Source organism: Pelodiscus sinensis, chromosome 19 (assembly GCF_052426305.1).
Source record: "Pelodiscus sinensis isolate ZL-2025 chromosome 19, ASM5242630v1, whole genome shotgun sequence".
NCBI classification, from domain to species: Eukaryota; Metazoa; Chordata; order Testudines; family Trionychidae; genus Pelodiscus; species Pelodiscus sinensis.
In genome coordinates this window covers 4,978,704-5,004,638 of record NC_143070.1, presented here as the reverse complement: position 1 = coordinate 5,004,638, position 25,935 = coordinate 4,978,704, and the positions used below count along the sequence as shown (strand labels likewise).

At 51.8% G+C, this 25,935-nt stretch overlaps 1 protein-coding gene and 1 long non-coding RNA gene across 2 annotated transcripts; one reads left to right on the top strand and one right to left on the bottom strand.

Annotated features, from left to right (window-relative positions):
* The first annotated feature begins 23 nt into the window (after window positions 1–23).
* LOC106731536 (uncharacterized) lies at window positions 24–7,550 on the top strand. The gene is made up of 2 exons (XR_012898540.2): window positions 24–5,514; window positions 7,112–7,550. It is a non-coding gene; the product is annotated as an uncharacterized LOC106731536 (long non-coding RNA).
* Window positions 7,551–9,266: 1,716 nt separating this feature from the next.
* Window positions 9,267–18,221, bottom strand: LOC112544741 (acetylcholinesterase-like). The gene is made up of 4 exons (XM_075913980.2): window positions 18,044–18,221; window positions 14,242–15,751; window positions 12,188–12,354; window positions 9,267–9,493 (listed from the first exon to the last, which is right to left on the bottom strand). Exons 2-4 carry the CDS (start codon window positions 15,741–15,743, stop codon window positions 9,456–9,458), a joined length of 1,707 nt encoding a protein of 568 aa, XP_075770095.2. The 5' UTR covers window positions 15,744–15,751; window positions 18,044–18,221; the 3' UTR covers window positions 9,267–9,455.
* Window positions 18,222–25,935: the final 7,714 nt, after the last annotated feature.

The following is a 25,935-nucleotide window of genomic DNA, read 5'->3' as shown; positions in this document are numbered from 1 at the left end:
GGGCTGATCAGGGGCAGCGAGGCTGGCCGGGGGAGATGGGGTGGGGGGAACCAGCCAGCGGGAAGCAGAGCTGGCCAGGATGGAGTTGGGGGGAGCGGGGCTGACTGGAGGAGGGAGGAGTGGTGGGAGAGTCTCAGCCAGCGGGGAGCAGGACTGACCCGGGTACACACAGATCCTGGGGCGTTGCCCGTCCCACGCATGGTCCTGGCGAAGCACAAGCGAGTCTGGACCCGGGGATTCCCTCCCGTCCCAGCCCCATCCCTCGCGTATGAGCATGTCGACCAGCCAGGCAGCTCGCAACTACGTCCTGATACTTCTAATAATAATAATAAACGTACCTAATTAGAAAATACCGGACATTTTATATGTCCGGTATTTTCTCAATTTGTTTCCCAGACAGAACCCTCAAATACCGGACTGTCCGGTTCAAAACCAGACACCTGGCAACCCTACCCATTAACCCGAGTATCACAGACAATCCATTACCCTGGGTGTCCCATTGATACCCTTCCCCTGTAGCCCAAGCTTTGCTTTTATAAGATTCTCCATTGGCCGAAGTGTCCCATTTATACTGTTCCCTATTGGCCGAAACGTTGCATTTATATGGTTCCCCCTAGCCCAAGTGTCACATTTATATCATTCCCCTTTCGCCTGAGTGTCGCCTTTATACCATTCCCCAGTAGCCAGAACACCACATTTTCTACGGTCCCCTGTGTCCGAGCCATGAGTAGAACCGCTGTGTCAGGGATCATTTCAAAGCAGACTCCAGGATTTTCACTGGAGCCGATATTGCGAGTCAAGTTTGAGAGACGGAGGCTGAAATGGGGGAAAGGAAGCTGGACCCGGCCCCTTCGGATGTTTCCTGAGGTGGTCAAGAGGGAAAGGGGGAGAAGGAAGGAGGCGGGAGCTGGTTGAAACTCCTGGATTGAACCAGGGACATTGAACCAAGCATGAGCGGCCGCCACATTTGGATGTAAAGCTTTGATTTCACAGCTCCCACCTTGTGGATGGGCACAGTGGGGGACCAGGAATGAACAGTCACCCGGTGGATCAGATGGGGACACCGCCAGGTTTACTCTTGGGGACCAGGGGACTGAGAATTGGTAACTTGATGCATGGGGGAGACGCAGGGACCTCTCGGAGGGGTGTGCTGCCGGCTGGAGCGTGGGAAGGGCCAGGAGGCCACCGCAGAAGGAGGAAAGCGGAGATGACCCTGGAGCCCGTCGGGGATGTCTCTGAGGGGAGCAGAGAAGGAAATCGGGGAGAGGATGCCCCGTCCTGAGACCTGAAACCAGGCCGGGTTCCGTCCGAAACTGTCCATGTTCCATTCACCCCCCAAAAAGCAGCCCCGGAGGATAAAAGCGGTGGTAAGGATCAGAGACCGGGAGGTGGCTGTGACTTGCTCCCTGTCAACGAGATGCTGCTGGCAGAGAAGGGGTTAACGCTGCCCTATCCGGTCCCCCTAGAAATGTGAGCACTGAACTCTGCTTTCTTTGGGTATTTGGTTTGTTGCAATAGAGAATGGTGCGGCCTAGTGGATCAGGGACTGGCTTGTACATTAGGAGACCCGGGCAGGACACATTTCCCCCTCCCCCCCCCCCCAGGTCCTCTGCCTCAGTTTCCCCTCTCTCTGTTTGTCTCTTTTAGACTGGGGCAGGGGCTGTGGGGTCGTATGAGTCGCAGCACGGATTGGTCCTACAATACTCTCATTGCTAACTTTAGAACTGAGACGCCGCCCCCCCCTCCCCCACGGCCTGTAATTCTGTCTCCACTAGGTTTCAGTCCATCCCTTTCCACAGGCCTGTGCTTCCTCCATCCTCTTTGAAGAGCTGGATTCCTGTGACGTGATCTCTGAAAATGAGCGGGCTCTGGTTACAGGGGTGGTAAAACCATGGGTGTATGGGGGGCATCTGATTATCCATGGAGGTTTGATTTCTTTCAGTGAGTAGCAGCTGCTGGATGGGGTGTCATATGAATAAATTATAACACAATCGGCTTTAGGGTAACCAGATGTCCCGGTATGAGGGGCTTTGTCTTATACATGCAGCTGTAGCCCACCCCTCAGAAAAAAAAGTCCCGGTTTTTCACACTTGCTGTCTGGTCACCCTAATTGGACCAGCACTGTGTGGCTGTGTCTAGACTGGCAAGTTTTTCCGCAAATCATCTGCTTTTGCGGAAAAACTTGCCAGCTGTCTACACTGGCCGCTTGAATTTCCGCAAAAGCACTGACGATCTCATGTAAGATTGTCGGTGCTTTTGCGGAAATACTATGCTGCTCCCGTTCGGGCAAAAGTCTTTTTCCGAAAAACTTTTGCGCAAAAGGGCCAGTGTAGACAGCAGAGATTTGTTTTCAGCAAAAAAGCCCCGATGGCCTAGTAAAGGTTAATTCAGCTCTGTGTCGAGACGTAGGATCAGAGCTATGGACGAAGAGCCAGACCATCCCTCAAATGCGTAACCCCTTTTGAGATGTACGTTTGCAAATGTTTGGCGCTCAGATCACGACCTTCATCTGATAACTGCCTTGATAAGTGAGTAGGGAGAAGTTTTACATCAAATCTGGCCAGGACATAGGTTACTACCGGCTAATAGTATAAGCCAATTGAGTATAGAACAATTGATATTAATATGTCTCAGCTCCAAACGGAACGCCCCAGGAAAAAGGAACCATTCTGGTATCTAGCCTTTGTGACAATGACATTCCTGTACTTGATACATTGGGTTTTTTTAAAAGCTCGTTCCCTCTAAGGGTGTGTCTCCATAGCACCCTAAATTCAAAATAAGCTACGCAATTTGTGCTATGCAACCTGCGTGGGTTATTTCGAGTCTATTTCGAAATAACATGCTATTTCAAGCTATCCCTTAACTCTCGTGCAAGGAGGTTTGCAGGGATGGTGAAATAGCATGCCTGTTATTTTGAGAAATATTTCAAAATAGCAGGCGTGTTTCTAAGAGGCAGGGTGGCTATTTCGGGACACTTCGGTATCCTGAAATATCTCTGCTGTGTAGACGTAGCTTAAGGGTCTTGTCAGGGTCGACTGTCCTGGGCAAATGATAATAAAAAGCTTGGGATTGTTTTCAAACCAAGATGGTTAGTTTTCCCCCCCTTTAAGTCACAGGGAAATTGTTAACACATGGGAAATAATGCAGCAGGCAAGTGGACCATTGTGTATATAAAGGGATCGAATGGGACATTTGTTTCCTCATTTGTAGTAGCCATGTTGGGTCCGGGATGTGAGAGAGACCAGGAGTGTGTATGTGGGGGGGTCAGGTCATATCTTCTATTGGACCCCCCCTTTTGACGGTGAGAGAGACATGCTTTCTGGCTATTGGTCCTGACCTTGTCTCTCACCTTCATTTCATAGCACGTGAGAGGGGAATGAATTCAGGTTTACCTTAATTCACTTCAGGACAAGGAGTAATGGGCTTAAAGTGCAGCAAGGGAGGTTTAGATTGGACATTAGGAAAAAATTCCTGTCAGGGTGGTCAAATATTGGAATAAATTGCCAAGGGAGGTGGTGGAATCTCCCTCTCTGGAGATATTTAAGAACAGGTTAGATAGACATCTGTCAGGGATGGTGTAGACGGAGCTTGGTCCTGCCTTGAGGGCGGGGGGCTGGACTCAATGACCTCTCGAGGTCCCTTCCAGTCCTATGATTCTATGATTCTAAGCTTTGCCAGAATGGAAGCCACTTTCCGACTTCATAAGCGTGTCCACACAGGAGTTTAATGAGGTTGAACTACTCCACTTTAAAAGTGAACTTGGATTTGTATTCCCCTCCGCCCCCAGTTTAGGTCTACACTTCTGCATTTTGTGTAGCTTTTTCCGATTTTTTTCGGAAGAGGTTTTTCCAAAATGTGGCCTTTCTACCCTGGGCCAAAGTTCAGAAAATCCCCCTCTTTCGGAAGATCCTTTCTTCCTCGTGGAATGAGGAAAACAGGGCTACCGAAAGAGTGCATTTGCACTTCTGCAAAATAAGCGGAAACACATTCCCCAGACACGGCAGGGGTTTTCCAGGATATCTCTGGTATCCTGGAAAAACCCCGCCATGTAGACATAGCCTCGGGGTTCTAGTGTCATGCAATTTGTTGCAAACTCTCCCCCAGAAGGAAGCCAGAGAGCAGAGCCATTTACCATCTAGGGTTTGTTTAGTATTTTTTCCATTTCTTTAATAATAAAGTCGTTGTTGAGAGCCCTGAGTTGTTGGCTTGCCTCTAATTAGGCCACCCATGATGGTGTGGGGAGAAGAACCCCCCTAGAATAGAAACAGGGTATGTGGTGGCGAGGGGCGTCACCCACGCACCCACCCAAGCTGACATGCAGAGACGGTTATTAAGATTTGGTTCCAGCCCGTATTTCGTTTCCCAAACGGTGTTCCGCAGAACCCCGGGGTTCCGTGACGTGACAATAAGGATTCCGCGAGAAAATTCCATTACAATCCCATTTTATGATTTAAAGAAAAATCATGGTTTTAAATATGGGCAATTAAACTAAATGTTGATCTCATGGCCTTGTTTAGCCTTTGTTTATGATTATCCTTACTTATTTTGTGGTCTACTTTTTCAGCTCCATATGTCAGCCTCTTATTAGAGGTTCCGCAAAATTCTTTAAAAAAGGGTTCCATGGCCAAATAAAATTGGGAAACACTGCGCTCGAGACGGTGATTTTATAAAGCCCTGCTACAGGCCCCATCCTCACGATGGAGGCAGAGGGATTCTTGCAGGTGCAGTGTTGGGATGGACCAGCAGGGGGTGCTGTGTGGGGAAGAGGAACTTGTCTGGCTGTTACACCTCTGCCCTAGCATCAGTGCTGACCTAGCCTAGACAGACATCCCTGAACTTCAGCCTTGCATCTCCTGAGATCCCCTGAAGGGGACAGAAGGGAGCTGGGGCTTTTGGGCCGGGTCTGCCCTTGGTGGGCCCTGCTGAGACTGCCAACTTGGGGGTTGGGCCGTGCCAATGGGAGATGCAGTTACACCATTACAAACTGGATCCACCCCACTCATGCCTCCCACAAACAGAATGTCACCCCTGCCACTAAGCCACACTCACCCCGCGGCCATTCCCAGCGGGTCTCCAGGCCCAACACAAACACCCAGTGTGGGATGAAGTGCCTCCCGAAAGGAACAGAACCCAGGAGGCCTGGTTCTGCTCTAACCACTAGACCCCGCTCCCTTCCCAGAGCTGGGGAGAGAACCCAGGAGTCCTGATGCCCTCTTGCTCTAACCACTAGACCCCGCCTCCTTCCCAGGGCTGGGGAGAGAACCCAGGAGTCCTGATGCCCTCTTGATCTAACCACTAGACCCCGCTCCTTTCCCAGAGCTGGGGAGAGAACCCAGGAGTCCTTTCAGAGGAGGAGAGTCATCCTTTTAAGGTCTGGGGGACTCTCCGCCCCTCCCTTTCCTTTCCACTGTGGCGTGTCACAGAGAGGAAATCGAAAGTTAAGCGAGTGAAAATCTGGTTTCATTTCTCCCTGCAAGGCTGCTCTGATCCGACCCACTTGCAGTGGCAGAACTGGTAAGTGTGTTTGTACCCTGCACCCGACACCCTTCTGCTTCCCTCCTATGTTCTCCCCCCCCCCCCCGAAAATACCTTTCCTTTGTCACACCCCGATTTGGGGATTCCCCCTCCTCTGGGCTGGATTCTGCCCCCTCTGCTCCTGTCTCCTTTTTCTGTGCCCTCCAATCATAGAAGATTAGGATTGGAAGAGACCTCAGGAAGTCATCAGAGGGTGGAGTGAGGGGGGGGGGGGGCTACTGAAGGCCCGGCCCCTGCTTCAGCTCCAGCCATAATCGCAACATCCCTCCCCCTGGCCTTGCATCCAGTTAGAGTAGCACTTGGAGGGGGATCATCCCCCCAGTGTGCCCCAGAGGAGGTGGTGCAAGGCCTTCCTCCTTCAGCACCATGGGGTGACAGGACTCCCTCTCCCCCTGTGTTGAGACCAGCCTCGGGGGCGTTGCTGCCGTGAGAAAGGCCTAGGGTAGTCCCCTCCTCTCCCCCTGGGCCAGCCTGCCTACTGACCCTCCTCCTCCCCAACCCCACCCCAGAGCTCTGAAGAACAGAAACCCATCTGGTTTTGTGAAGTAGGGAGCCATCTGCCGGTAAAAGTTTGCAACTTGCCTCCTAGATATTTGAGAGAGCACAACAACAAAATAGAAGCAAGGAGGAGTCGCCCTGTGGCACCGAAGGGCATGTCTACACAGCAGGGCTAAAGTCGAATTAAGCGACACAACGTCATTTGCGAAGTTGAAATGGCTTAACTCAGCTTTTGGGGCCGTCTACACAGCAGGAAGCCAACGGGAGAACACTCCTCCTCCGACTTCCCTTACTTGTGAAATGAGGGTTACAGGAGCCGGAGTAAGATGTCCTCCAGTTGGACACTAGTTTGAATTAACGGCTTGCTGTGTAGATGCACTCTTTGTTATTTCGAAATAACACCAGTTATTCTGAAGTAACGCTGCATTGTAGACGTATCCTTAGGGTACGTCTACACAGCACCCTTAGCTCGGAATAAGCTACGCAACTTCAGCGATGCAAATTGGGTCGCTTATTTCGAGTTTACAATGCAGTGTAGACATAGCCTAACTGAGCACTTCTGGGGAAATCTTCTAGCGAATAAATCAATCAAGTCTGTTGGGAGACGCAAGGAGCTTCTGCAGATAGTTTGATAGGTAGCAGGTTTAAAACAAACAAAAGGACATTTTTCTTCACAGTCAACCTGCGGAACTCCTCGCCCAAGGGTGTTGTGACGGCCTGGACTTTAACAGGGTTCAAAAAATAGCTAGATACATTCATGGAGGTTAGGGTCCTTCAATGGCTATTAACCAGGATGGGTAGGGAAGGTGTCACTAGCCTCTGTCGGAAGCTGGGAACGGGCGACAGGGGAGGGATCACTTGATGATTCCCTGTTCTGTTCACTCCCTCTGGGGCACCTGGCATTGGCCATTGTTGTAAAACAGGACACTGGGCCAGATGGGCCTTTGGCCTGACCCAGTGTGGCCGTTCTTATGTTCCCAAATTTCCATTTCCTCCCCCCCCCCCAGCCCAGTCCTGCCCTTGCCTTTTTTTTAGGGTTAGGGCCACTTCTTCCGTCACATTGATGGGTTTGTTTCAGGGCTCCTGACAGGGAGAATTCCTTTGCCCGTGGTGGAGGCATCTTCAGTCTCGGCATGGAGCGCTTGGTTACAAGGGACCTGACATTATCCTTCCGAGAGATCCTGAAGAAGAAGATGGAGATGGAGCAGCTGGGCCTAATGAAGGAAGGTTTGGCAGCCTGTTTTAGCAAAGCCTTGGAGCTGAAGGACGAGTCCCAAGGAATTGATGACGAATTCTGGGAGAGAGCCACGCTCATCATCCAAGCAGATGGGATGTGGCTGGAATTCAGAGCCGGGAATGGCAACCATGTCTGGGTGATGTGGTACGACCCGCACAAGAAGGCAGTTCAGGTTGTCAAGCCAGCTGGCCAGAAAACTGATCGTGCTTGACGGACCCCTCCTTGTGCTTCTAGTCCCCGCTGTGCCTAAATAAACGCCCACCGCACTTCCAAATTGGAATCTGCGTCTTGGTGGTATTTATCGTAGGGTTCCCTGCAGCACAGCGCCCCCTAGTGCCATGCAAGGTGTGACAGGGTGCCATCACAGAAGTCCCTTTCTCCATGCGCCAGTAAAGCTACTGACATTCGCTTTTTTGCTCTCTGGGGCCCCTTACCACCGTGCCTGCTGGATCAGATCTCCTGGGCTGTGTCTACGCTACAAAGATAAATCAGAAAAAGAAAAACAGTTTGCGGTATGCAAATGGCGCGTCTTTTTCCGATTTACTTCTAAAAGAGGCTTTCCCCAAATTTGGCCCATCTACGCGAGGCCAAATTTTGGGGAAAAAAACCCTCTTTCAGGATATTCTTTCCTCCCCGTAAAATGAAGTTTACAGGGATGCCGAATAAACGTGTCCGCTTTTCCAACCTTTTTTTTTTTTTTCAGAAAAGCAGATGTGTTCCTTGGACATGTCAGAGTTTTTCTGGCCTACTTCCTGCGGTCTCGACATCGTCTCGGTCTCCCCAGTCAAGTCACAGAGCTGAGCTCATCTGTCCCCCCAAAGAGCAATTCAGACACTGAGAGTGCATCTACGCAGCGCCCTAAACTCGAAATAAGAGATGCAATTTACGCTACCCAAATTGTGTCTCTTATTTTGGCTGTATTTCAAAACAGCTTATTTTTAAATTTGGTGCCAAATTTTGAAATAATGTGCTATTTCGTGCCATCCCTTAACCCTCATACAAAGAGGGTCACAGGGATGCCGAAATAGAGCACCCGTTATTTCGAAAAATATTTTGAAATATTAGGTGTGTTTAAAAGACGCAGAGTAGCTATTTCAGGGGATCTCCGGTATCCCAAAATAGCCCCACTGTCTACATATCCCCGGAGTCTCTTCAGGTCTGAGGATAATGCAGTTCTACGCGTAGCATCCAGGAACTCCCTGACCCAAAGGGGATCAGAGCCCCAGAGGAATCCGTCTCTCACTGCAGGAGAGTTTCACGCGTTGAAAGCCCGTCCTGGCAAGCCCCCTTTAATGATGACAGGAGGATGTACACACTGATGGCTCTCCCAGGGAACAATGATTTGCACTGGGCTTGCTAGTAAATAAATGTGGGTTTAAGTACAAACAGCAAGTGAAAATGGTGAAATGGGCAGAGCAAAGTAAACTACAAGGCTGTGTCTACACTGGCGGGATCTTGTGCAAAAGCAGTTGCTTTTGCGTAAAAACTTGCTGCCTGTCTACACTGGCTGCGTGTTCGTGCACAAATAAACTGATATTCTAATGTATAAGGGGCAGATGAAGTGCCAGCAGTTGACAGCCTCCCAAACAAACCAGTCAGGATCACCTGTCAGTGGCTCCACGATCTATCGGTAGATCCCGATCGACTGGTTGGTGACTGCTGGGTTAGAGCAATGTGTTCTGGAATAAAGATGCCAGGGTTATACATCAGCTCCTGGAGGTGACCGGGGTCTAGTTGGTCAGCTTAGAGGGTTGGGGGGGCAGAGGGCTAAGAGCCTGGCCTCCTGGGTTCCAGATCTCGCTCTGGATGTACAGGGTCATCTCTGGGCTTTGTCATTTGCCTCTTCAAATCCCAGAGGACCATTTATCCCCTCCCCCCAAGTCACCTGGGTCCCTCATTATCTCAGTACTGAACTCCCAGCCCCCAACACACACACACACACACACACACACACACTGCCCCCAATCAACCTCACACACCAGGCCTCTGTTTCTGGTCAGAATATACTTTAATGCAGGAGGGGAGAGGACAGAGGAATCGCAGAGGGTGGGTCAGTCCATGGATTCCCAGCAGGTTAATTAGCAGGATCCTCGTTAAGGACTCTGCCGGCGCTAACAGGAACTGGAAGCTTTTCTCGGAGGGTGGGTTCCTACCATCCAGGGACTGGGATTGCTCCATTCTTCAGTCACAGGTCCTTGGGGCGGGCAAGTCCGGAGGCTGCACCTGCGGGACACACAGCGAGCGGGGTTAACAGCGGTGGGGGTGACCTCAGACCAGGCAGGGTTTGCTCGGGTTGCTGGCGCGCGGGGAGACCTGCAGGGGAAGCCAGGTGTCACATGGGCACCGTATGGGGTGCTCATCCCTTACAATCAGTGCTAGTCCCTGTCCACTAGGGGGCGCTGTGCTGCAGAAAATAGCAGGGGGTTCACCCCCGAGGCAATGCTGTATTCTAACAGCAGGGGGCGCTGTGCTGTTGGAGTTCCAGTGTCTCTCGGCATCTGTGAACCCTGGTGTCCAAGGTGCAAGGTTCAGTTCTAGCTCCTATAAGAGGCGCCATCTTGCCTCCCCCATGGCACACAAAGATTTCCAGGAGCTAGGCTTCTCCTTCAGCCCCTGTGCTACTCTGTTACACAGTGGCTGTGCCCCTCCCCAGAGCCAGCTACATTTCTTTTTCTCATGGCTTTCTTTTTTTTTTTCAGGGCCCTTATAGGCCGTGTGCCTTCACCACCACCCCTCACTCTCCTAGGATGCATAACCCCCCCCCATCCACCCCGATGGGAATCCCTCCCTCCCCTGCGCTGTAGCCTTCTCCAGTGGAATGGGGGCACGTGGGGTTAGGCTGGTGCAGGAAACGCGGGTGTCCTTGTCCTATGCAGAGGGGCCGAGCCAGTGACGATGGGACAAAACCCGTTTCTGCCCCGCTGCAGATGGGTTCTGGACTGGTACTCCCAGGGGACACAAGGTCACCCACAGGCAGGAGAATGGGGCGTCTCTAGGAATATAAGCAGGGGCTGAACTGCTGCTTGCTATCAGCCAGCTAAAAGGAGGGGTGGGTGTGCCCGCGACAAGGGTGCATCTAGACTGGCTTTTGCACAAAAACTTGCCAGCTGTCTACACTGGCCGCTTGAATTTGCACAAGAACACTGACTTTGTAATGTACAAAATCAGTGCTTCTTGCACAAATACTTTGACACTCCTGCTCAGAGATAAGCCCTCTTGTGCAAGAATACTTGCGCAAGAGGGCCAGTGTAAACAGACACCTTAATTTTTTGCGCAAAAGCATCCGTGCCAATCTAGATGCTCTTTTGCGGAAATACTTTTAACGGAAAAACTTAGCCCAAGGCTGCATCTAGACTGGCCAGTTTTTCCAGAAAATCAGTAGCTTTTCTGGAAAAACTTGCCAGCTGTCTACACTGGCCGCTTGAATTTCCGCAAAAGCACTGACTTCCTACTGTAAGTAATCAGTGCTTTTTGCAGAAATACTATGCTGCTCCCATTCGGGCAAAAGTCCCTTTTGCGCAAAACTTTTGCGCAAAAGGGCCAGTGTAGACAGCTGAGATTTGATTTGTTTCCGAACGGGAGCAGCATAGTATTTGCGGAAGAACACTGACAATCTTACAGCCGCTTTTGCTGAAAAACTTGCCAGTCTAGACACAGCCCCTGAGAAGTCTGCTCTTTTGCTAGCCCAGTGGAAGCTGGATTCCTTTGCCAATCCAGCTGGTGGCTAAAGTGTTGAAATCACTGAGAGCTGAAATCACTGGTTTGGCTGAGAGCCAGACCCGTTGCAGCACAGTGAAGCAGCGGCGACCAGCAGAGTGGCTGGTGGGAATCACTGGCTGGTGGCGTAATGTGGCCAGTAGGAGCAGCGGCAGGCGAGGAGTGGCGACCAGCGGTGTGGCGTGGAGCGGTGGCAGGTGAGGTGCGGCGACCAGCGGCGTGGCGTGGAGCGGCGGTAGGCGAAGAGCGGTGACCAGCGGCGTGGCGTGGAGCAGCGGTAGGCGAGGAGTGGTGACCAGCGGCGTGGCGTGGAGCGGCGGTAGGCGAGGAGCGGTGACCAATGGCGTGGCGTGGAGTGGCAGTAGGCGAGCAGCGGTGACCAGCGGCGTGGCGTGGAGCGGTGGTAGGCGAGGAGCGGTGACCAATGGCGTGGCGTGGAGCGGCAGTAGGCGAGCAGCGGTGACCAGCGGCGTGGCGTGGAGCAGCAGTAGGCGAGGAGCGGTGACCAATGGCGTGGCATGAAGCGGTGGCAGGTGAGGTGCGGCGATCAGCGGTGGCAGCAGGCGAAGAGCGGCGGCAGGCAACCAGCGGAGCGTCCGGTGGCATGGGACGAGACAGTTGGAGCGTGGCGGAGTGTCGTAACGTGCCCTCTATCTATCCACCCCCATTTCTACCCACTGGTGAAACCCTGCGGGTGAACTTTGGGACTCTGGGTGGCACGGACCAGGGACAGAGGCTTTTGGGGTGTCGGACTCTTTGGACTTCAGGTGATTCTTGGCTGGGGGAGGGAGGGCTTAGCTCATGTTTGGGTTATGAACTCTGTTTGTGGTGTTTTCCCCAAGTTAATGCCGTACGACTTCTCTCTCTGTTTCATTAAATGTTTCTTTCTCACACTCAGACTCAGTGCTTGCGAGGGGAGAAGCATTGCCTCTCAGAGGCACCCAGGGGTGTGTGAATTTCCCAGATTACCGGGTGGGGGCTCGAGCCGGTGCTGTGTGAGATGGACCCCAAGATATGGAACCCAGCTCTAGTTACTGCCAGGCCTACCCGGCAGAAGGCTTACAGGAAGATTCCATGGAAATGGGAATATGATCCGGTCCGTCTCCTCGATGGGGCGCCAGTTCCAGTCCAACCCCCGGGCGGGGAGATTGGCTGGCTCAGAGGTAGGGCCTTCTTTGCCCTCCCGGGCTGCTGTCTCACCTGGCAGGCTCAACTTCTCTGCACGCAATGGTGCCAAGAAGCTGCAGTGTCGGGTGAGCTCCATCTCCACCACCTGGGATGACTCGAGTCGGATGCGGAAGAAGTTCTGTTTCAGGGGGTCATAGCGGGGCCATGGCTCTCCTGTGCCCCCCTTGCCTGTGGGGGTCCTAGGGAGTAATTCAACAGAGTACACAGAGGTTAGTACCTGGGCTGGGTAGGGACAGGGACCTGCTCCAGCCAGAGTCTGGAGCCAACTTGCAAAGTTGGGTCCTTTTCCAAAATGGCTGCCATCCCCTATTGCTCCCAATGAGAGTGAAGCCAGAGGCTGCCCTCAGTGAAGATGGCTGCTTCCACTTGTTCTCCTTATATGGGGCGGGGGGAGAGGGAAGGGAGAGCTACGGGTTGCCCTTAATAAAGATGGCCACTATTTCTCATGGATGGCCGCCACTGGCCTACAGCTCTTTCCAAAGAGACACTGCCCTTAAGAAAGATGGCCACGGTCTCCTATTGTTTAGAATGGGATTGAAGACAGGCTCCCCTCAGGGAACATGGGCATCCTTATAGGAAGGAAGGGGCAGTGTGGGGAGCTGAACAATATGGTGGGCGGGAGGAAGGGGGAGAAAGGGACGGCCACTGCATTTAAGGTTTCATAGGAAGATCTAAACTGGAAGGGAGTCTGAAACCACTATTTGCCCTCACTTAAGATGGCCTCTCTCACTTGCCTTTAAGTAGGACAACATCACATGCTGCCCTAAGAAAAAATGGTCACCATCTTCCACTATTCTCCATGAGATTGAAGCCACAAGCTGCCCTGAGTAGACTGCCATTTTCCTACAGCCCTAACATTGCCTGGTTCATCCCAATTTCCCTTTTCATAAATTAACCTCAATTTTGTTATTATGCATTCTTCACAAATTCTCCACGTGGTCCAAGATGTAATGAAAATCAAGGTTGGTAGACCAGCAAGCTCATCAGCCAGTTCTTATTAAGTTATCGGGGCCCGTTGATTTAGAAACCTTTAACTTTAGAAGCATCCATTTAACAGCCTCCAGAGATACTAAAGGAATAGAAAGAGAGTTGTCATCTCCTTGCAGTGAACCAATACCATCTGAGTTTTTCTCCCCCAAACAGAAATATTTACTGAACATGTCTGCCTTTTCTGCATTGTTATAGATAATTCTGCCATTTCCAATTAGTAACAGGCCTGCCTCATAGTCAGATTTTTTTTTTTTCCAGGTATATTCAAAGAACTCTTCATTGTTCTTAACTCTGCTGACCATGTGGTCTCTATGGTTGTGTCTAGACTACAGGGTTTTGTCGACAAAAGTGGACTTTTGTTGACAAAACTAAACCTGCGTCTACACTACCGCTGAGTTCTATCGACATAACATCAGCAGAACTCAGCAGTTTTGTTGACGCTGATAAACCTCATTTTACAAGGAATAATGCCTTTTGTCGACAGAGTTCTGTCGACAGAAGGCATTATTGCATCTAAACTGTCCTTTGTGTCTACACTGCCATGTCGACAAAGCAGCTTGCTTTGTCGACAGAACTGAATGTAGTCTAGACGCTCTTTGTCGACAGAAACTTTGTCGACAGTATCTGTCGACAAAACTTCTGTCAACAAAAGCCTGTAGTCTAGACGTACCCTATGTGTCTCTTTGCTTCCCTTATCAATTTGCTACAGTTCCTTATATATGCTTTATATTCATGACTATCAGCTTCCACTTTTCCCCCTAGTATTGGATATTAATATTTTTGATTTTTACAACTGCCTCCACTTTCCAAATCTGAGAATCAGTGAGATGGTTCGGACCAAAATGTTCCCTCTAATCTTTCCCATCTATGTGTGGAATAATTTGTAAGTGCACCAAGGCAGGTGCCCTGAGTTCAGCTCTAGGTCAGGGGCTTCAACCTAACAGATCATCTACTTTCCAAAGTCATCTGCTTTGAAATGGGGCTTCCTGGAAGTTGTGGACACCTGTCCAAAAGGTCACAGCAGTTCTCATGGTCTGGCTGAGGGGGAACAAGAGGATGCTGGGGAATTTCCTTACCCACTCCTGGCAAACTCTGCCCAGTACCGCATCATCCTTCGACTTAGCCCCACCTCGGCTTCCGTGTACATGCGTTTGGCTCCTGCCACAGCCGCCTGGGTCCCAAACACATAGGGTAGCTCAGAGTCGTGTGGCACACCTGTCCACTCCGGTGTGGACAAGCCGCTGGTGCGGTGGGCGAAGTGGTAGGCGTACACGGGATTGCCAGCCACCGCCTCCCGCCCAGCCATCTCAGCCACCGGGCACACAATGAAGTAGTCACCAAACATTTGATCCATGGCCCATCGGTACTGTGCCTTACCCTGCCCCTCCACTTCCTGGATGTACCGCTGGGCCACGGCCCGGATAGTTTCTTCTGGGGCTCTGGGCACTATCAGCCTCACCGCCTGCAGCAGATGCTCCCAGCCAATGGCGCTGGTGTTCTCCACGCCGAGGCTGGGGAGAGCGTAGAGGAGAATGTAGGAGCCTTCGTTGGCATTTATGCCGGTCAAGATAGGGATAGCTTGGCCGTGCTGGGCCTGCAGGAGTCTGGGTGGTGTATCAGGGAGAAAATCCCCATCTACGGTGGGCAAAAAAGGGAGCACCAGTAGATCCCGGTAGTACAAGACGGAGAGCTCGTGTTTGGGGAACTCTCCAGGATCCTTCGCCTGCAGGCAGCTCACCAGGGCGGTGTCGTTGCTTTCGGTGCAGCCCAGCAGCTGGCCGAGCCGCCGGCTTCTCTCTTGGGCCTCCTCGAGTGAACTCCAAACCCACAGGGCTGTCGGGGCCCCGCTCTGCAGCGCGGCGCGGGTGAAGAGGGCCCGGCTTCCGGGAGAGAGGAGGTGGAAGCCGACTGAGGAACCCCCGGCACACTGGCCGAAGAGCATCACCCGAGCCGGGTCCCCCCCGAAGGCGGCCATGTTGTCCCGCAGCCAGCGCAGCGCCAGGCGCTGGTCCCACAGGCCGGCGTTGCCCGGGGCGGCGGGGGGAAGGGCCAGGAAGCCGAGCGCCCCCAGCCGGTAGTTCATGGAGGCCACGATCACGTTCTCGGCGGCGGCGAGGAAGCGGCCATCGTAGACGTCGAGGGAGGCAGCGCCAAAGAAGAAAGCCACGCCGTGGATCCAGACGAGGACGGGGACCGGCTTACGGGGCCGGGGGTGGGGCACCCAGACGTTGAGGAAGAGACAGTCCTCGGACTGTGGAATATTGGAGTTCCACATGTAGGCGTCGGGGTAACTAGTAAGCGGAGGCTGGGGGCAGGCGTGGCCGAAGCTGGTGGCCTCCAGGACGTGGCTCCAGGGCTGGTGGGGAAGCGGCTTCTGGAAGCGCAAGGCCCCCACGGGGGGCTGGGCGTAGGGGACCCCCAGGAAGGCCGTGACCGTGCCGGAGCCGGCCGGGAGGTGCTTGCCCCGGATGGGGCCGCTGGTTGTGAGCACCACGATGCCGTCATCATCGGAGCCGGCGCTGGGGCCCGGCAGGGAGAGGAGGAGCAGGCAGGGGAGCACGGAGAGGAGTCCCGGCATCGCGGCGGCTGGAAGGGAAACCCCCCACCCCACCCCAGAATAAGTTATAGGGAATGTGATTTGGGGGTCTTTCTCCTCTAGGGGGTGCTGGTTCCCCGCCATCGAAACACAGAAGCAGGAGGGAGCGCCCCATAGTGGACTGAGCGCCTTTAGAAAATACAGCCATCTCATCAGTCACTCGCCCATGCGCTCAACCCCAGCCCTATGACAGCCTCCCTTGCTCTAACCACTAGACTCCACTCTCCCTCCAGAGCTGGGGATAAAACCCAGGAGGCCTGCCTCCCTGCTCCAACCACTACACCCCATTCCCCTCCCAGAGCTGGGGATTAAGCTCAGGAATCCGGCCTCCCTGCTCCTTGCATTAACCACTAGACCCCACTCTCCTCCCAGAGCTGGGGATAAAACCCCGGAGGAGTGCCTTCCTGCCCCTTGCTCTAACCACTAGACCCCACTCTCCTCCCAGAGCTGGGGATAAAACCCAGGAGGAGTGCCTCCCTACTCCTTGCGTTAACCACTAGACCCCACTCTCCTCCCAGAGCTGGGGATAAAACCCAGGAGGAGTGCCTCCCTACTCCTTGCGTTAACCACTGGACCCCACTCCCCTCCCAGAGTTGGGGATAAAGCTCAAGAATCCCACCTTCCTGCCCTTTGCTCTAACCACTAGACCGGGAGTCAGGCACCTCCAACCTGTGGGCCGATTCATCCGTGTTAGCTGCTGGCGGGCTCCCAGACGGCTTGTGTACCTGAGTGCCCACAGGCTTGGCCACAAGCAGCTCCCATTGGCTGTGCTTCACCGTTCCCAGCCAATGGGAGCTGAGAGAAGCAGCGCGGCCCAGACTGCAGCTTCCCGCAGCTCCCATTGGCCGGGAACAGGAAACTGCTGCCAATGGGAGCTGCGGGGCTCCGTGCCTGCAGACGCTCAGGCAAACGAATCCCTCGGGCAGCCCGTCGGGGGCAAACGCGGCCAAGCCACGTGTGGCCAGCACCTCAGAGGTTCCCCATCCCTGCACTCGACCCCATTTCCCCTGCGAGCCAAGGCTCAGTGCACTTCAGTGACCTGGCCCCCAAATAGAAGCACAAAAACGCTCCCCATGTTTTCCTCCCACACTGGAGCCCAGGGGCCCCAGGCCAGTAGACTTTTTGGGCCGGCTCTGGGATGGGGCCAAAAATTAGGGGTTCTGCATGTGGGAGGGGCTGCCAGGAAGCAGGATTGGGGTGTTGGGTCTGGGCAGGAAGGAGGGTGCAGGAGTGGAGTGGGAGGGGAAAAGGAGTGGGCAGCGGGTCTGGGGGAAGGAAGGTAGGGTGCAGGAGTGGGCTGGGGTCTGGGAGGGAAGGTGGGAAGATGCAGGAACAGGCTGGGGGTGAGGGGCAGGAGGTAGGGAGCAGGAGTGGAGTGGGAGGGGAAAAGGAGCAGGCACGGGGTCTGGGGGAAGGGAGGGAGGGTGCAGGAGTGGGCTGGGGTCTGGGGGGTCTGGGAGGGAAGGTGGGAAGATGCAGGAACAGGCTGGGGGTGAGGGGCAGGAGGTAGGGAGCAGGAGTGGAGTGGGAGGGGAAAAGGAGCGGGCAGGGGGTCTGGGGGAAGGGAGGGAGGGTGCAAGAGTGGGCTGGGGTCTGGGGGGTCTGGGAGGGAAGGTGGGAAGATGCAGGAACAGGCTGGGGGTGAGGGGCAGAAGTTAGGGAGCAGGAGTGGAGTGGGAGGGGAAAAGGAGCGGGCAGGAGGTCTGGGGGAAGGGAGGGAGGGTGCAGGAGTGGGCTGGGGTCAGGGGGCTCTGGGAGGGAAGGTGGGAAGATGCAGGAACAGGCTGGGGGTGAGGGGCAGGAGGTGGGGAGCAGGAGTGGAGTGGGAGGTGTAAAGGAAAGGGCTTGGGGTGGGAGTCTGTGCAGGAAGAGGGTGTAGGAGTGAGCTGGGTGTTGGGGGGTCTGGGAGGGAGGGTGGGAGGGTGCAGGAGCGGGCAGAGGATGAGGGCAGGAGGGAGGGGGCAGGAGTGCAGTGGGGGGTAAAGGAGCGGGCTGGGGGTGGGGGGGTCTGGGTGGGAAGTAGAGTGTCGTCACTCCAGCCCGTCTAGGGGAATCACAGCGGGGCCACAGGGCTGGCGTCAAATGCCCCTTCCCTGCCGTCCCTGGCTCTGGGACAGGACAGGGATCCAGGGGGTCAGAGCGGAGGGAGCTGGGGACCAGGACTCGCATGTTGTACCCCCAGCTCTGGGAGGGACCCCGGGGGTTGGAGCCGGCGGCGCTGGAAGCCAGTACCGCTGGGTTCTCTGCCCAGCCCTCAGAACAGGGTCTGTGAAGGTAATTACCTGGAGTGGCCCCAATTCCTGGTGTTCTGTCACGGCCTCCACCTCTCTGTCCCTTTCTCAGAGCCACTGGGGCCTTTCAGCCCAGACACCCCGGGACACAGGAGCTGCCGGACCCGAGGGGATGCTGAGAATGCAGCCAGGAAGCTGCCACCAGAGCATACTTATCTTCAAATCTGCCACCTCATTAGGCAAACAGGCGGGGGGGGGGGGGGAGCTGGGTGGGCCTGGGGAGGAGCCCAGGGCTTTGGGAACAGACTCCCAGTTTGCCTGAGGAAAGAAGGGATGTGGCCACTGACCTGCACCCACCTCTAGGGTGGGGCAGCCAATAACAACTGCACCTGACCGCTCCATTAGCCCAGCTCCAGTGTTCCCTCAAAACCAGGCCCGGGGGCTGGATATGACCCCCAAGTTGCCTGGATCCAGCCCCGAGGCTCAGGGCTTCTCCCGGAATTGGGAAGCCTGGATTGATGCTTCCCCCCCCCCACCCGTCACCCCACTACAAGGCTAAAGCACACAAAAATCTACTGGGCTGGGGAATGTGGAGCGTGTCTTTCTCTGCAGTTGGGGGCCGCATCAGTTTTTTGTGTTTTTTTCCCTCTCTTCCCACTTGTGTATGGCCCCCTACTAATTTTTCTGTGGGTCAGTGGCACCCTCCAGCCCCCAAAAAGGTTCCCCACCCCGTTCTAAACTTTTCCATCCAGGTGTGGATTTTTTCCATCCTTGTGCGGAATAAATTTCTGCATGCACCGAGGCATGTGCAAATGTGCACCACCAGCGGAAACAAACCACCTCACTGGGGGCGCTCTGCTAATCCGTGGGGTGGCATCGGACTCTCTCCCGAGTTGCTGCCCAAGTGCCCCGCTTACAGGGAAGGCTGCCCTGCTCTGAAAGGCAGTCGCTTCGGGCTGGGGCGTAGGGGTCAGCACACACTGAGGAGAGAGCCCCTCACTAATCTACTTCCAGCCTATTCCCTGCAACACGCTGCCCGCTAGCACTGCACGGGGGCATTGGTGTCAAGGAAGAGCGCCCCCTACAGGGGCATTGGCGCTGGGGAAGTGCGCCCCCTACAGAGCCTCCCATAAGAACATAAGAACAGCCACACTGGGTCAGACCAAAGGTCCTTCTAGCCCAGTATCCTGTCTGCCGACAGTGGCCAGCACCAGATGCCCCAGAGGGAGGGATCGCAACAAGTAACCCTCCCTATCTCCCACTTCAAGAGAAACAGAGGCTAGGGACACCATTCCTACCCATCCTGGCTAATAGGTATTGATGGACCTAACCTCCATGAATCTATGTAGCTCTTTTTTTAACCCTGTAGAAGTTCCAGCCTTCACTGAATCCTCTGGCAAGGAGTTCCACAGGTTGACAGTGCGCTGCGTGGAAAAAAAAACCTTCCCTTTGGTTGTTATAAAGCTGATGCCTATTCATTTCATTTGGTGACCCCTAGTTCTTCTCTTGTGGGAATAATTAAATAACGTTTCCTTATTCACTTTTTCCACACCACTCATGATTTTATAGACCTCTATCATATCCCCCCCCCTTAGTGTCCTCTTTTATAAGAGGAAAAGTCCAATTCTTTTAAATCTCTTTTTATAGGGGACCCGTTCCAAACCCCTAATCAAATCTAGTACTTCTAAGCTCAATATCACAGCAAGAAATTGATAATAGCTATCTGTGATAGGGAAAGGGGGAATGATATAGGCTGGAGCACCAGAACACCAGGGCTGTGTCTAGACTGGCTTGCCCCAGATTGGCCCACTGGTTGTGAGCACCACGGTGCCGTCATCGTCGGAGCTTTTGTGGAAAAGCATCCGTGCCAATCTAGACGCTCTTTTCTGCAAATGCTTTTAACGGAAAAAAGCATTTGCGGAAAATCATGCCAGTCTAGACGCAGCCCAGGGGTTTTGTTTTTGTTGCCCGTTTCTGAATCTTTTCCAGTGCCAATATAGCTTTTTTGAGATGAGGCGACCACATCTGTACACAGTATTCAAGATATGGGCGCCCCATGGTTTTATATAGAAGCAACAAGGTATTTTCTGTCTTATTCTCTATCCCTTTTTGAATGACTCCTAAGATTCTGTTTGCTTTTTTGACTGCCTCTGCACACTGAGGGTACGTCTAGACTACATGGCTCCGTCGACGGAGCCATGTAGATTTGTTTGTTCGGCAAAGGGAAATGAAGCGGCGATTTAAATAATCGCGGCTTCATTTAAATTTAAACGGCTGCCCCGCTCTGCCGATCAGCTGTTTGTCGGCAGATCGGGGCAGTCTGGACGCTCCCCTGCCAACATGAAAGCCCTTTATCGACATCCCCGGTGAACCTCATCCTACGAGGCATAACGGGGAGGTCGATAAAGGGCTTTCAGGTTGGCGCGGGAGTGTCCAGACTAACACGCTGAGCCGACAAACAGCTGATCGGCAGAGTGGGGCAGCCATTTAAATTTAAATGAAGCCGCGATTATTTAAATCGCGGCTTCATTTCCCTTTGCCGATCAGCCTCATCTACATGGCTCCATCGACGGAGCCATGTCGTTTAGACACACCCTGAGTGGATGTTTTCAGAGAACTATCCACAGTGACTCCAAGATCTCTCTCTTGAGTAGCTGTAGCTAAATTAGTCCCAGCATATTGTATGTATAGTTGGGATTATTTCTTCCAATGTGCATTATTTTACATTTATCCACATTAAATATCATTTGCCATCTTGTTGCCCAGTCTCTTAGCTTGGTGAGATCTTTTTGAAGCTCTTCACAGTCTGCCAAGATAGTCTGGTCTCAGATCAAGATAGTCTGCTCTTAACTATCTTGAGTAGTTTGATAACCCATCCCACAACGACCCTTCCTTCATCACTGCAGTATTAGGATGAGCACACGCTGTCAAATGAGGCCTCCCCTCCTCCTGAAGTATCTGCTGACTTTCCAAAGGCCTTATGGAGACATCCTGCCCATGCCGGATCCGGCTGCGAGAGCCACTCCGGGCAAGATCCTGGCTCCGGCAGCATGTGGTTGGGTCAAGATCATTGGCAGGCTCTGGGCATGTTTGTTCTCCCTTGGGGTGGGTGGGCTTGGAATAGCCTGAAGGTCTCTGGGCTGCTGCTTCTATTCACTTAGCAAGAGGAGTTTGGTTCGCTCTAAGCTGCCATGGGAGTGTGTCCTATGTTGCTCAGAGCTGGCTGAGAGCAGGCAGCCCACGTTTGCTCCGGCTCAGCAGAGCTCAATAATTGTTGCTTTTTTATTTTGGCAGAAGGCACCAAGGTGCCTTGGCTCCCATGTTTGTCCACATCCATTGTCACTGTTGTGCTCCCAGAGCGGGGTCCGGCCATTATCGAATGGCAGGTGAGATCCAAAAAAGTTACATTTGATAACCTGTTGAACCATGAATGATCAATCTCACTTCTCAAATAATAAAGTCAACGGCATTAAACTAATCGGCTACGTCTACACTGGCATGATTTTCCGGAAATGCTTAAAACGGAACAGTTTTCTGTGATAAGTATTTCCGGAAAAAGCACGTCTACATTAGCAGGATGCTTTTCCAGAAAAGCACTTTTTGCGGAAAAGCGTCCGTGCCAATGGAGACGTGCTTTTCCGCAAAAAAGCCCCGATCGCCATTTTCGCGATCGGGGATTTTTTGCGGAAAACACTACTGTGCTGTCTACATTGGCCCTTTTCCGAAACAGTTTTCCGGAAAAGGACTTTTGCCCCAATAGGAGCAGCATAGTTTTTCCGGAAAAACACTGACAATTTTACATTAGATCGTCAGTGCTTTTCCGGAAATTCAAGGGGCCAGTGTAGACAGCTGGCAAGTTATTCCGGAAAAGCTGCTGATTTTCCGGAATAAGTGGCCAGTGTAGACACAGCGATCCTGAACATGTCTCTGAGCACCACTCGTCCCTCCTCTGCCTAGCTCTCTATTTCAGTTATTACAAAGAGAAATATGTTTTCAAATTAGTTTTTGGGTCTAGATGCATTATTTCAAATTAGCTTATTTCGAATTAACTAATTCGAAAAAAGTTAGTTCGAATTAGCACTGTAGTGTAGACATACCCTAGTGCTACGTCTAGACTGGCATGATTTTCCAGAAATGCTTTTAAAGGAAAAGTTTTCCGTTAAAAGCATTTTCGGAAAAGAGAGTCTAGATTGGCAGGATGCTTTTCCGCAAAAGCACTTTTTGCAGAAAAGCGTCCATGGCCAATCTAGACACGCTTTTCCGCAAAAAAGCCCCGATCGCCATTTTCGCACTGGACTGTGCTGTCTACACTGGCCCTTTTGCGCAAAAGTCTTTCGGAAAAAGACTTTTGCCCGAACGGGAGCAGCATAGTATTTCCGGAAAAGCACTGACAATCTTACATGAGATCGTCAGTGCTTTTCCGGAAATTCAAGCGGCCAGTGTAGACAGCTGGCAAGTTTTTCCGGAAAAGCGGTCGATTTTCCGGAAAAAGTGGCCAATCTAGACACAGCCTTAGAGACTAACAAAAATGTAGACGGTATCATGAGCTTTCATGGGCACAACCCACTTCTTATTTACGTTCTCCACACAAGTCATGATTTTCTAGAAGTCCATCATATTCCCCCTTAATCTCCTCTTTTCCAAGCTGAAAAGTCCCAGTCTTATGTGAGTCTGGAATAAGTAGATATAGAATCATAGCGCACTAGAACTGGAAGGGACCTTGAGAGATCATCAACTCCAGTTCCCTAACCTCATGACAGGACTAAGCACCAACCGCCATCTAGAAACAACTCACCATCTATCAGGTGAGTTGTTTCCTGAGGCTAATTTAATTTACCCTCATCCTGTTTGTTCTCCTTTTTAGCCAAACTTGCTAGAGGCCTAAATGCAGAATGAGCCACTATGGCCAGCAACTGCCTTTTAATCCATAAAATTGTTACAAAAAACAGTGGAGACTCTTAGAGATGCTCAAAAATAATGGTTTAGTAAGGAAAAAAAGGACTATTCTGATGAAAAGGAGAGAGAGGAAGAACACTAGAAGGCCAGTTTGGCTCAATCAGCAACTCATTATTGGCCTGAAAATCAAAAAGGAAACCCAATAAAAAGCGAAAACATGGACAAATTGGACGGGGAGGAGTACAAAAGAAAGCACAAGCACGTAGGGACAAAAATCTGAAAAACTAAGGCACGAAATGGAAGTTTTTCAAAGGGACATTATTAATGGCCCAAAAGCAAACTATTCCATTGCTTAGGAAAGATTGAAAGTATGGCAAAACACAAGAAGACATTCTATAAAGGTATTAGAAACAAGAGGAAAACCAAGGACAGGGTAGGCCCATTGCTCAGTGAAGAGGGAGAAACTATAACAGGAAACTTTGAAATGGCAGAGGTGCTGAATGACTTTTTTGTTTCAGTTTTCACCAAGACGTTTGATGGTGATGGAATGCCTAACATAGGGAATGCTAGTGTAAAAGGGATGCGTTTAGAACTTACAAAAAAATAAAAGAACAAACTTAAAAATTACTTAGAAAAGTTAGACATCTTCAAGTCACCAGGGCCTGATGAAATGCACCCTAGAATACTCAAGGAATTGATAGAGGAGGTATCTGAGCCTTTAGCTGTCATCTTTGCAAGTCAGGAGAGATTCCAGAAGACTGGAAAAGGGCAAATCTAGTGCCCATCTATAAAAACGGAAATAAGAACAACCCAGAAAACTACAGACCAGTCAGTTTAACTTCTGTGCCAAGCAAGATAATGGAGCAAGTAATTAAGGAATTAATCTGGAAATAATAAGGTGACAGATAACAGCCAGCATGGATTTGTAAAGAACAAATCATGTCAAACCAATCGGACATCCTTCTTTGATAGGCTAGTAAGCCTTGTGAATAAGGGAGAAGTGGCGGACGTGGTATACCTAGACTTTAGTAAGGCATTTGATATGGTCTCGCATGACCTTCTTATCAATAAACTAAGCAAATACAATTTAGATGGGGCTGCTATAAGGTGGGTGCACAACTGGCTGGATAACCATTCTCAGAGAGTCGTTATTGACAGTTCACAGTCATGCTGGAGGGGCATAACAAGTGGGGTCCTCCATGGGGTCTGTTTTGGGACCGGTTTTGTTCAATATCTTTATCAATGAGTTAGATGATAGCACAGAGAGGATGCTCCTCATTCCACGAGGAGTAACGATAGTTCGAACTAGGAAGCCTAGTTCGAACTACCTAGTTCGTGCCCCGTGTAGCCACGCTGCACGGGATTCGAACGAGCGGGGTTTTAAAAATGGCGGCGCCCCGCTTATGCAAATGAAGCCCGGGAAATTCAAATCCCGGGCTTCATTTGCAAGTGCGGTATGCCTACATTACCCTCCTAGTTCGAACTAGCGGGGTAGTGTAGACATACCCTCAGTCTGTGTCTACACAGCCGAAATAATGTTGAAATACTGGCCAGCTGGAGGACTTCTTCCTCCAGCTCCTGTAACCCTCATTGTACCAGGAGTAAGGGAAGTTGGAGGAAGAGTGCTCTATTTCAAAATAAGTGTTGTGTCAACGCTCCCGATTTCGAAATAAGCTATTTTGAAATAAGCTACGCAATTGACGTAGCTCAATTTACGTCGTTTATTTTGAATTACGCCCTGCTGTTTAGATGCATCCTAAGTCCAAGGTAGCGTGTCCACAATAACGGAGCCCACCTCAGACTAATTTCGAGGCTTCCCAGTCACTTAGACATGCTAGTTTGGTTTCATTAAATCGGGAGTTATGAAGTCAAATTTCCTAATTTCGAAATAGTTTCCTCGTGTAGACATGGCCCCAAGTACTTAGGCAAAATCTCTTGCAGTGAGATGAGGCTTGGAAGGATTAAAATACCCTAGCGACTAAGGCTAACGATTCAATTCACCGCACACGCATAGCCTGACAAATGTATTGCCATCAAAAATAACTGAAATCGACAGCTGGTTAAGGTAAGGAAAATGCTTCTTCTAGACACGCTTGTTTAATTTTTAACTTCTTTGCTTTGTATATGAGAAGAGGTGGCGATCGATTTCTGCTGCAAGCATTCAAAAAACTTATCTTTTTTCAATCCCAACGGTACTTAAATCATTGTCTGACCCTGACCCCTTCCCCACAATATCCTGACAGTTGAAATGAATAAAAATTGGGGTGAGAGGAGGAGGAAATGCTCCCAAATAAATGTGGGTGTTACCTGTCAAGTTATAAAGTGCAAACACTGAGATCTGCCAAGGCTAAGCAGTGTGCACTCAGCGTTCTGCTCGCAACGTAGGTGAACAGTGGCCAAGTTCTGGCGCCAGCAAAAACCGCAAAGCGCCAACTTGCTATGAGAAGCAGTCATGGGGCAAACGTGCCCAGGGCTGTCGATAATGTTCACAACCCAGCCACATGCTGTCAGCACACGGATCTGCCCTGAAGCAGCCCTCGCAAGCTTAGAAGGTTGTGATGTGGGCAGGATTTCAAAAGGCAACAACCAAAAGTCAGAAGAGGCTAGAAGGGGTAGGGTCGGGCGCTATTCCCATACCGTCAGGGTTGACTCCAATGTCCCAGCTACTGTGCAGCAGGGACCGGGACCATCAGAAGGGGGAGTTTTCCCTTGAAATCCCAGCTGAGTCCAATGTCCCAGTGTGATACTAGGACCAGGGAACAGGTTCAGTAGGAAGTGCTCTCCCCTCGAAGTCAGTGCTGTCCCCAAAGCCCTAGCATTGTGTTGGGGTGTGTGCCCTGCTGCAGGGAGCCAGGTGGGAGCTCAGTCATAGGCACGGTCACCACTGACCCGCCTGCCCACACAGAAATGTAGTTTCCGTTGGGGAAAAATGTCTGCGTGGCACATGAATTCTGCGTGCGACAGTGGCGCATTGTCCCCCAGAGCACTCCTTGCAGAGGGGTTCTAGGAGGCAGCGAATGCTGGACTTCACATTCGCAATAACCAAC

What these genes read in the sequence shown, in the direction of transcription:
- LOC112544741 (XM_075913980.2), bottom strand. Translation starts at nt 15,743, where the DNA reads ATGCCGGGACTCCTCTCCGTGCTCCCCTGCCTGCTCCTCCTCTCCCTG. An exon ending in GCAGAGTTTGCCAGGAGTGG is followed by an intron (nt 12,355 to 14,241) that starts GTAAGGAAATTC and finishes ATTACTCCCTAG; the next exon opens with GACCCCCACAGGCAAGGGGG. An exon ending in AGAGAAGTTGAGCCTGCCAG is followed by an intron (nt 9,494 to 12,187) that starts GTGAGACAGCAG and finishes TGTGTCCCGCAG; the next exon opens with GTGCAGCCTCCGGACTTGCC.